The 12,028-nt window shown below is 35.5% G+C and overlaps 1 protein-coding gene across 8 annotated transcripts in view; it reads right to left on the reverse strand.

The window, feature by feature from the left end:
* PHF20 (PHD finger protein 20) overlaps positions 1-12,028 on the reverse strand; it is a 116,279-nt gene that overhangs the window by 43,824 nt on the left and 60,427 nt on the right. For 6 of the 8 annotated variants that reach the window (XM_074317600.2, XM_019733056.3, XM_088789163.1 and 3 more), the window contains 3 exons: positions 11,723-11,836; positions 10,855-11,043; positions 10,155-10,334 (listed from right to left, as the gene is read on the reverse strand). In XM_074317600.2, coding sequence (XP_074173701.2) covers positions 10,155-10,334; positions 10,855-11,043; positions 11,723-11,836 — 483 coding nt within the window. The remainder of the gene's footprint in view (positions 1-10,154; positions 10,335-10,854; positions 11,044-11,722; positions 11,837-12,028) is intronic. The other 2 variants (XM_019733064.3, XM_088789162.1) reach the window with 1 other exon arrangement.

Raw genomic sequence — 12,028 nt, forward strand, 5'->3', positions numbered from 1 at the left:
AATTAATAGTGAAAAATTAGAAATAACTTAAATGTCTGTCAGCAGGGGATAGTTAAATAAATTATGAAATACCCATACAAGGAAATAAATTACATGCAATTGTGAAAAGAGATATGAACTGGCATGGGAAAATACCACAAATGAAAATGGCAATCCATTGAATAACACAAGAATATGATTCTATTGTTGTGTTTTTTTAAAGCTATATGAGTGTATATAGGCTTGCATATGCACAGATCCATGACTGGAAGGGTGGAAAGCTACACACCAAATTGTACCATGGTTCTTTCGAGAATGAGAAGGTGATAAAAGGAGGACTTTTCACTTTTTTTTTTCTTTTACTTGGTTTTAATTTTTCCCAGCATGTATTGGTTTTGAAATTTATAGGAAAAACAAACAGCAACATGACTCTTTATAAAATACTTTTTAAAATATGGATCTCAGATGCCTTTGAGAGTAGTTGTGAAAATTCAAGAACTAGTACTTATAAAGATCTAGTAATTCCTTGGTGTTCTGATTGTGAAAAATCAAATTTCACTTAAAAATCAACATTAAACAAAACTTGCTATTGTTATCAGGCTCAAAAATGATGAGGATACTAAATCTACAAAGTCTGAGATTACTAAATTCCTGCCATGTTACGTTTTTCAATGAAGAAATTAATGAGCAACTGATGTGATTTAACTTGTAATACCTTAGAAAACGTACTAAAATACCTTTTCACATTAATTTTCAAAACATTCTTTATTTGGCCATATATGTTGAGTTTTTTAAATCCCCATATCCAACAGGAATCCTGGAAAAAGAATCACTGTATTAAAAAACAGGACTTATTTAAAATTTTGTTTGGATAAAAGAATTGTCAACATTATGACAGATCTAGAAATATTTAAACTGGGCAATGATCAATCAATAATGCTATTCAACATTTATCAACTGGAAATATGTAGGACAACCCATTCTTATAAGTAAATCCTCCCTAAAGTCAAGGAGATAATTTATTCATTTTTGTGTATTTTCCTAACTCTCTCCAGGTTTCCTTTCTCCCTCTCAAAGTTGTGGTACATAAGAAATGCTCAAGTCACTGTTGAGGAAATGGCACAATGAATTAAATATTACCTACTACTGAACTGATGAAATAACTTTTCCAATGGATCTGTTTGCTCTGGTTGGGAATAAAAGGTATTCAATAAAAGTGTGCTGAATGAAAGCCCAGAGACGCAAGTGTACCTGCTGTATTTGCAGAACAGCAAGGAGGCCACGTGCCTGGAACAGTCAACAGGAAGGAGAGTGAGGAAAGATGAAGTTGGAGAGGTAGCAGGTGGCCAGAAGAAGCAGGCCCACTGCAGGCACTTATGAACAAATACCAAAAGTTTTGCGCAGTGGGAGATGTGACTGCTAGTTTTATTTTTGTTATTTTCTAGCTTTCTTTTCAAATGTATAAATATAAAAAAGTAAGGTACCAAATGAATGAAGACAAGATCACTTCCATAAATGAGGTAAAAGTTACCAACAAAATCCCTGGTGAAGTTTAAATAAGATCCTGATTTTGATAATCACATTGTGGTAATGTAAGAGAATGTCCTTGTTCTTAGGAAATATATACCAAAGTATTTAAGGGTAAAAGTCGGCAAACAGTTCAGAAAAAATATTTAAGACATCTTTAGGCCACAGCTTAGCTAAATAGGAGGAAAGCAACCTTACCGACACAACACAGAGAGCCAACATTTCAGGGCTCTCTCCCTGTCCTACAAACAAAGCAATTTCAGTAGCTCCATAAACTCCTCAAAGCCACTGACCTTAGTCTGGGAGCAACTTCCCTGCTCAGCCTTAACCCACTTCCGGAAACCTGCAATTAAGTCAGAAAGCACACCCGACAGCCTCCGACAAGACCCTCTGATGATGCTGTTGACCCTGCTCTGTGTCCACCTCCAAATGCCTAACTGCTTACAGGCCCTGCGCAAGTACCACCTTCTTCCACCCATGTCCCCAAACCATCAACCTAAATTTCACCTTTCTCCCAAAGTCAGATCCAAAAAGCATTTAATGAACACAAAGACCAAGAGCGCCCCGTTCATCTTTGTGTATTCAACAGTTAGCAGAGCTCCTGGGCATGTATTACTGGGCTCAACAAGTGAGTCCTGAGTTCAACATCCACGTGGCAGGCAGACAACATCACTGTCAGTCTTCTCTTCCATACTTTTGTTCTAAGTATTTCTCATGACACCACCTTACTTTATCTCTCTCGTGTTACAGGTACCTGCAGTCTTATTCATTCCTCTGGACAAAAAGACCGAGACAGGCATTGACCAGATGTCTCACTCATCTCTCTAACCCCTAGAACAATGAATTCTCAACCAATTTTCCACCACAGCACACGCCTGATGGCAGACCATAGACAACACAGCTTCCCAGAATACAATGGCTATAACCCTATGACTCTCCTGTCAAGAAAGCATAGAGAACACAAGTGCATAAAAGCTAAAGTACTGTAGCATTACACAGACCTGGTTGTTTTCAAAGTCGTTTGCGAAAACTATTATAGATATTAGTCTGAAACTACTCTGGTTAATTTTAAAGTAAATCACTTGTAAACATTTGATACTTTGACAAATAACTTCCTATTCATTTTATAACTGACTACACATGGGTTAAAATCATTGATCTAGACCACATGGCAAAGTGTCCCATTTCTAATAAGTACTTAATAAAATTATACATACCAAGGGTGCCCACAAAATGTATACACATTTTAAGAAAGGAATAAACTGTATTAAAATTGTAATACTCAATATATACCAAAATGAAAGATGAATACAAGTCACGTTTGACTTGTGCAATTACAAGAGGTGCTCAAAGTGGTTACCAACAGGATAATTTTAATACAGTTTTTTCCTTTCTTAAAATGTGTATACATTTTTTTGGCACCCCCTGTATATACACTGAGGCTGTACTTCTGTTAGGTCTTCTGTTGTTTAACCTGTGTTTCATGTAGAACATTCACAAATGAGACAGCTTAGAATAGAGTCTATCACTTAGTAGGCACTTGCTAAAATTTGTTGACTAAAACGAATGGACTGCAGTCCATTTTCTAACAGCCCTGGTTATCTGTGAATGGTCAATAGGCTGGGCCCAGATTTAGAGAAAAACCTGAGATCTCTGAACTTCTAAGGGCATCTACTCTAATTTCTGTTTTACAGCATAAATAAATGCCTACCCAGGTAGAACAATTTCAACTGGATTCTCCTCTGGCTTTTAAGTCAACAAGGCCAATAGCTTAGAGCCTACTTCAAGAGTACAGTCAGGGCTGGCATGCTGCAATTAGTCCTCCCAGCTCAGGCTCAAGGTAATATGACCGCTACCATTCCTCAAACTCTCTTGGAAAATGAGCAGCGCTTCAGTTAGTTGTAGTGGTTTCAGGATTATTCCCTAGAAAATCCTCTGTGCAACCTAAAGAAGCAAAAGACATGAAATCTTACCACCATCCTTTCCCAAGACTGTCCCATCCTCACTTTACCTTATTTCTGTCCTCTACACAAACCAGAAACACAACTAAATTAACCGACACAAGACAGATATTATATGTGAGTGTTTTGGAAAGAGGTAGCCCAAGACTCCACAAAATATGCTGCGTTTAGCCTCTAGCCTAGTCTCCACTCGTCTCTCCTGCACAGCATATCTTCTAGTGGAGTAGGAATAATTCACCGCCATTTTCAGGTGAGGTCTAACATAACACCGCCCTGAAGACAACATAATGAAGAGCTTAGTCTGCGGGGTTCTAAGGGACGTGGCTGTCAGCTAGAGCTCTCCCTACCAAAACAGACAACTATGTTCTGAGAATAAATTTCCACCTCATCTGTACATCAACTCTAATAATTCCTCTCACATGACAGAAAAGCAGGCTGGGGGGAGAGGAGCCCTGCCACCGAGAGGAGGCTCGGCAAGAAAAGGGAGATCACTTGCACCCACAAGCCCCGGAGGCTGAGCTACAACACTCTGGATCCACTGGGTCAAAAGACCAACCGAATGACACCAAAAATGAGCCAGGAGTGAATACTTGAGAACTCTCAGTTCACTATTTTATAAGTGTTGCTCTGCTACAGTATTTATGTTAACTACATGGCATCTGTCAAGACAAAAAGAAAAAAAATCTACCCCTCCCCTCAAAATTGAAATCATCCAAATAGAAGTATTCAATTCTGTAGACATGTAGACATTATGGTGTAAAAGCCTTATAAATAGTCACATTAAAAACAAAACTATTTAAATACCATTAACCTTTTAACAATGCAAAATTTTCTATTTATAATTTAAATTACTATTTGGAATTTGCCTTTCCACAAGGCAAAAAAATCTCAAATCTTATATTCATTGTTAAATATACAAATTAGATTTACATTTGTGTAACACAACTGAGGAAATAGATTTCATGACAGCTAATATTAAATAAAGTCGCAAGTATGTAGTGTCAAAATACAGAATCACTAAATATTCGACCACTTTCTCTGTATCTGAAACAGCCTACGAGGAAATGCGCTATACCTTTGGTCATCTTGCTCCCTCTGCTAGAATACCAGCCCCATCTGTCACTCGTGGAACACTGCTATTCATCCACCAAGATTCAGCTTCAATGTCAAGTCTCCCAAGTTAAGATACCTTTGGTTAGCACTAAATCTGACTGATCTCGTATCAGTGATGCTTATTAGCACAGGCCCTGGTACTTAGGAAGTTCACAGGATGCTGTAACTGAACTGAGCAAAAAAAAGATGTGCAGCCACGACCTCCACAACCACATGTGCCGCACCTCCTCTCACGTGTGATGATGCCCTTGTTGCCGGAAGACAATTTCATTTCACCTTTAGTAGTAAAAGAACTTGCCGGCATATTCTTCCCCAGAGAACAAGAAGCAACCCACAAAAATCTCCACAAGCTGCTTAATTTGTCCCCTGGGGTTATAGGTACCCACAAATCTCTCTACATACTGGGAAGGAAGAAATTTACAGACCATCCATATATACCAAAGAAAATGTCCCAGGTCCAGAACCATGTAATGAATAATATCTCATGAGATTTGATTCCACACATTGTTTATGGATAAACTCTCCCATAAAGCCATGTCTTCCCACAGTTAAGTTGGCCTTAGTCCAGAATATAGCTGAGTCTAGAAGGAAGCTATCCTACAAGGCCTTAAACTTTCATGGATATTTAGAAAATGCCAGAATTTACCGACACTAATTCCCTGCTCCCCTACTCGACCCTTCTCAATTCGTGATAACTTAAACTTCACAAAACTTTTTAAAGATGGATGTTAATCAAGAACCATGGGACATGAGCTATGGGTAGGAGACAGACAACCTCATCAAAATATTTAAAGAGTGGCTTATACTATAATTAAAATGACTTTTTAAATATGGGGTTTAGAATATGGGAAAATACATGTGAATAGCGACTGCACTCATATTATGATCGTAACATTTTTTAAATAGGAAAAAAGACAGTAATTTAAATTTTTTAATTTCTCTATTATGAAATACAATAATCAAAGTAAAAAACAAGTGATAGACCAAGAGAAAATATAATACAATGTATATAAAAGATAAAGGATAAGTATCAATAATATACAAAGAAAATGTGACAAATCAATAGTAAAAACAACCCAACAAGAAGTGGGCAAAGAGTAAGAAAAGACAATTCACAGAAAAACAGATAAAAATATTCAATAAACACATGAAAAACACTTCTATTTCATTAAAAAAAGAACTCAAAAAATGAAATCTTGTTTCCAATCTTAACATAAATTAGAGAAAATTTAAGAGATGAGTAATAGCCATAGATGGTAAAGATGTAAGGGAAAAGACCATACTTTTGGTCAAATTATAAAGTGGGATGGTTTTTTTGGAGGTGATTTGTCAGTGCAATTTAAAATGTACATTCCCTTTGAATCCAGCACTTATACTCACTGAAACATCCTTATAGGGCTATTCACCAAGTGGTTAAAAATACATGTTCAAGGAATACCACTCTATCGTTATTTGAAATACTTACTGCTCAGAAATACCCTAAATGTCCATCAAAAAGGAAATGGTTAAATGTATGTTGGAACATTTTTACGAGAGACAAATATTCAACCACTAAAAAGAGTAAGACAGTGCACTACCATGAATAGATCTCAAAAAATACTGTAAAATTAAATAGAGAACAACAAGCCTAGAATTAACCCAAATAAGACTAAAAGAACCCAATTATATTTACAAATAATAAAACCTTAATTTCTTCCCTACCTATGTAAATGTATATAGAAAAGGGTCTGGAAAAAAAAAAATCACAAACTAGTAACAGAGGTCTACCCCAGTGGAAAGGAGCGATACAGCGGAGGCTTTTCACTTTTACTCCTAATGCTTCCATATTGTTTGGCTTTTTTATGATCAATATGTATTATTTCATACTGCTTTTTTTAAGGAAAATAAAACATAAATATACATACACACAATACAAGGGGCTTAGATGTTCTTCACTTTAAAAGGAAATCACGGTCAGCACCAGCCTGGACTCTGACCAGTTACCACCACCATCAGTAAAACTAAGAGTATGCATTACCAATTACATCCATAGAGGTATTAATGCAACAAGCAATCACTACTTGAGAGAAAAAAAACCCCTCCCTTATGTGCTCATAAATGTGCATAACTTCCTAAAGCTGTCTGTTAACATAAGATAGGGTTTTCTTTTTCAATATGGTAGAATCACTCATATTGAAATAACACTTTTGTATGCAACCCTATTATAAACTCTACAAAAAACATGTAAAAAAACCCCAAATATCTAAAGGCAGTGAAGAGCAACAAAACGCAGGCGGAAACAGGAGTCAGATACTTGGAATAGAGAAGGGCACTAGATGAGTTTCCCATTTTTTAATGTTTTTCACCTAAAGTCAGGTTCCAGTCAGTAGCACTGAGTAGCTAAAACTCAGAAACTTTTAGTCTTATTGATTGAAGAAACAGAAGATAAAGTTCAGTGCAACTACTGGAAAGTGAGGGACAAAATCCTAGAAAGAAGACAGCCACGAAAGGGTGGCCCCAATTTCTGCATAAAAACTTTGCCTAAGTCTCTGGCTGATCTCTGAATGTACACAGTTTCAAGCAGCCCAACTAAGGCAAATATAACTGAACAGAGGTTTCAACTGCTGCCCATTGCAGAGGAAAAGAATTTGGAGTTTGAGTTTGGCCAAACTAATTGCCCTTTATAACAAAGAAAACAGTCTTTTTTTAAGGAACCTAACATAATCCAAACTCTACAACGTATCAGTCACAGTACCCAAGATACAATCCAAAAATATTAGACATGAAGAAAAGGGAAGAATGTGACCTGTGGTCAAAAGTCAAACAATGAAGATTAGCCTCAAAATAATCTAGACATTGAACCTGGTAGACAAGAACTTTAAAGCAGCTATTAAAACTATGCTCATAATGAATAAATCGATTGAAAATCTCAGCAGAAGATTTAGAAAAAAAATGGGAATTCTAGAATTAAAAAGGTATCAAAATAAAAATTCAGTGGATGGGCTTAAAAGCAGATTAGAATTGAGGAGCTGAAAACACTAAAATAAATTATTCAATCTGAAAATGCTCATAATGAATAAACAGACTGAAAAATCTCAGCAGAGAATGTAGAAAAAAAGGGAATTCTAGAATTTTTTTTGGGGGGGTGATCTTTTTTTTTTTTTTTTCTATATTTTTATCAAAACAAAAAATTCAGTGGACAAGCTTAACAGCAGATTGGAGTTGAGAGAAGAAAAGAATTTGAGAACAGATCAAAAGAAATTTTTTAATCTGAAAAAGAAAGGGTTAAAGATTGAAAAAAAACAAAAAAGTAAAGAGTCCCAGTGACCTGTGGAACAATACCAAAAGGCCTAACATAAGTCTAATGTAAATTTCAAAATTAGAAGACAGAGAAAATGGAATAATAAAGAATATTCAAAGATATAATGGCTGAAATTTGATGAAAGACATCAATTTTCATGTTCAAGCTCAGTGAAACTTAAGCAGGTTAAATACAAAAATAAAACAAACCTAAACACATCACAGTCAAACTGCTAAAAATCAAAAATAAGAAGAAAAGCTTTTGAAAGTAGCCAAAAAGAAAACAACACATTTCAAACAGGGTAACAATGATATAAATGATCACTAACTTCCCTCCAGAAATAAGAGAGGGCAGAGAACCATGAATAACATCTTTAGAGTACTTAAAGAAAAAAAACGAAACCCACAATCTTATATCCAGTGAAAATATCCTTCAAGAATGAAAGTTAAATAAAGTCATGTTCAGATAAACAAAAGCCAAGAGAATTTTTTACCAGGAAACCTGTATTACAAGAAAAATTAAAGGACATTTTTCAGGCTGAAAAGAAATCTTCAGGAAGAAATGAAGAACACTAAAAATAGTAAATATGTATATAAATAAGACTACCTCTTTTATCTTCTTTAAAATATATAATTGTTTACAGCAAAAATTATATAAAATTAATAAAATTATGTGGATTTTATAGCATATGCAGATATAATTCATGTGATGACTAGAGCATAAAGAGGGAGAGTTAATGGAACTATGCAACATTTTACATAAAGTGATTCAACATTAATTAAATTGCGAAAACTTAAGGACATACAGAAGGTGACAAAAAAATGTATACACATTTTAAGAAAGGAAAAAACTGCATTAAAATTACGCTGATGGTAACCACTTGAGCACCTCTTGTAACTGCAGAGTCAAACATGACTTGTATTTATCTTCTGTTATCGGTATATATTGAGCATTACAATTTTAATACAGTTTTCTTCCTTTCTTAAAATGTGTATATATATTTTTAGCACCCTCTGTATATCACAATTCCTAGGGTAACCTCTAAAACAAATGCTAGTAAGTACAGATAAAACCTAATAGCTGAATTAAAATGGAATTTTTAAAAAGTATTCAATTAAAATATAGGAAAGGAGAAAAAGAATAAAACATAGAAAGGATAAGCAGAAAACAAAAAGCAAACGGTAGACCTAAAAGCAGCCATATTACACTTAATATGACTAAACATTGCAGTTAAAAGCTAAACCTAACTATTTGCTATCTACAAAAGATACACTTTGAATTTAAAGGCACACTTAGGTTGACAGAAAGTGATAGAAATAGATATACCATGCATATAGTAAGTAAAAGAAAATTGGAGTATCTATACTAAGTATCAGATAAAGTAAACTTCAAGTCAAATACTATTACCAAAGACAGAGTGATATATCATATTACAAAGGGGACAATTCATCAGAAGGACATAATAATAAACGTGTATGCACCTAATAAGAGACCTTCAAAATACATGAAGCAAAACTGGCAGATTTAAAAAGAGAAATAGACAAATCTACAACCATGGTTAAGAGAGTTTTAACACTCCTCTTTTGCTAACTGATAGAACTAAACAAGGAAAACCAACATCAACGGAGATATATATCAGAAAAACACCATCAAACACCTTGACAGATATAGAACAGATATACAACAATGGCAGATTTTTTTCAAGTGCATATATAATAGAAAATTCACCAAGACAAATCATAAAATAAGTCTCAGCAAAGTTTAAGACTGAAATCCTACACAGTACATTCTATGAGCACAATGGAATTACATTAAAAATCAGTAACAATAATGTATCTATAAAAACCCCAATACTTAGAAATGAGTTACTTCCTAAGTAGCCCATGATCAACAAAGAAGTCACAAGACAGCTGAAGTGAATGAAAATGAAAATACAAGATCCCAGTGCTTGGTGGGACATTTATAACTTCAAATCAATGACCTCAGTTTGTAGAAAAATTTAAAGGAAGAAATAGAAATCAATGATATTTTAAAGACAAATAGAGAACATCACATAGGTTGGTTTTTTGAAAGTATCAAACAAAATTGATAAATTCCTAGCAATACTAATAAAGAAAGAACACACAAATTAGCAATATGAGAAATGAAAAGGGTATAACATTAAAGTGATAAGGGAATACTATTAATAAAAGGTGGAAAAACATCATTAGAAAAGTCCATTAATTGTAGCTCAGAATCAAAGCAGAAGCAAAAGTATATATTAGAAGAGAATTATGTTAACTCTAAATATGAACCTGCCACAGTAGAAATCTCTTGTAACTCAGCAAGAGGAGTAGCCGGTTCTGTTTTCATAGCGTTTTCTCCCATTGACTTGCAGTTCAACTCTGCGCCTGCAGCTCCCACTCCATGCCCAAAGGGGTGGCAAGTTAGTGCAGATGAGACCTGGCCAGCTTCCAAGGGAGATTTCAACTGACCTAGAAGGAAAAAAGAAAACTTGGGAAACATATACATGTATATAATCTAGGAACCAAAACTATCTCAGCAGACTAAGAAAACCAGGGACTTTTTAGAGGAAGCCATTCATCTTACACAATACAAGAATATATCCACAGGTTCCACCACATACAGCCAGCGTTGTAAGCATCTTAAGAAAGAGGCTAATAAGAGGCTAAAATGAAGGGAGGATTTGCCAAAAGCATCAACAACAAAAGCAAAGACACTGGAGTGAATTAGCACCAGAAAGACAGAGACAGGGGCAGGGCTCTTCAAGTATCACACCTCAACCCCACATTCAGACATACATAAGCAAACCAATCTCAAGCTTGTCTACTGAACCATCAGTGAAGAACAATATAAGAAACACTGCAGCCCATTCAATAACTTGATTTCAAGACCATCTAAAACTTGTGGAAGGCAGTAGACAACGATTTAGATTGCTTGTCACTAGACAGGCATCAGGTTGGCAAGACAATTCCAGAACAGACTTTGACTCACCTTCTTCAGATTCCTTGGTACTGGATGATGTGTGCTGCAAAGGACCAGTACTAACTGTATCAACCAAATCTGATACAACCAAGTCAGGATCTAGGATCTCGTGGGGCCCATTAGTGGACAGCCTGGAGGACCGTCTCCTCGATAGGTCTTTATCAGTGTTTTCTGAGTAGTTTTTTGACTTTTCCTGGGCTATAAACCATTAAGAGAGTTGTAGTCAAGAGACCAGAAGAAATAACTCTACTATTACAGATTTCTGGACTGGCTGTCCTCTGTACAGGCTTTACAGAGACTTATGGACTATTAGACCAGTAATAAAAGGAAATGTCCTTTCCTAGTTTACAGTTTTAAGTAAAGGCACAGTCTCTCTGCCAGGACAGAATTTTCTTTATTGAAGGATTCATGGTCTGAAAATATGTGCCAAGATCATGTCCCAATTTTAAAAACTAAGTTCTATGTTGGGGCTTCCCAATATAAAAGTCTATGTACTAACTTTGAAAGTCAGTAAGATTTATAAAGCTTAGAGCCATCACAAATCCTTTTTGGAGCCAACAGCATTACTTTTTTAAAAAATCAATAAATAGTATTTTCAAAGTTTCACTCATCATAGGAAATCCATCCCTTCCTAAGCCATTAAATTTCCAAATCAAATGTAGTTTATGGGTATGTAGATGACACTGCTGAACCCAACAGTAATGGAGTTTGTGCTCTGAGATTTATTTCTTCTAGCAAAACTTCTTCTAATCCAACCACATCCCACACACACTAGCTCCTGCAATTAAGGACAAGCCTTAAAGCCTACAGGGATAGAGGGGAGGCTAACCTAATCCACGTCAAGTTCTAGCCACACATACACAAACTGAAGACTCACGTGAATTTTTGTCAAGCCGAGGGCGTTTTAACGGGACTTCACTTCCTTTTGATATTTTCCGTTTTCTCAACTCCAATGTTATTGGTTGCAAAGTTTGAGAGTTTGAATCCACAGCTACAATATAAATAAAACCACACAAAAAAAGGCGTGTAATTTCTTAGTGTCCAATCCTCGTTATTATATATAAATAACAGAGATCCTTGCGTGATAAACAGACCAAGAGGCTTTCTTAATTAAGTGAAAAGAAAAGTGAAATGGGTGAGAAAGTACTTCCTTATAGGAGATACTTACACCTTGCAGACTGAC

This window comes from Rhinolophus sinicus, chromosome 13, assembly GCF_057876585.1.
Source record: "Rhinolophus sinicus isolate RSI-liver-muscle chromosome 13, RSI-T2T, whole genome shotgun sequence".
In the NCBI taxonomy this organism is placed as follows: Eukaryota; Metazoa; Chordata; class Mammalia; order Chiroptera; family Rhinolophidae; genus Rhinolophus; species Rhinolophus sinicus.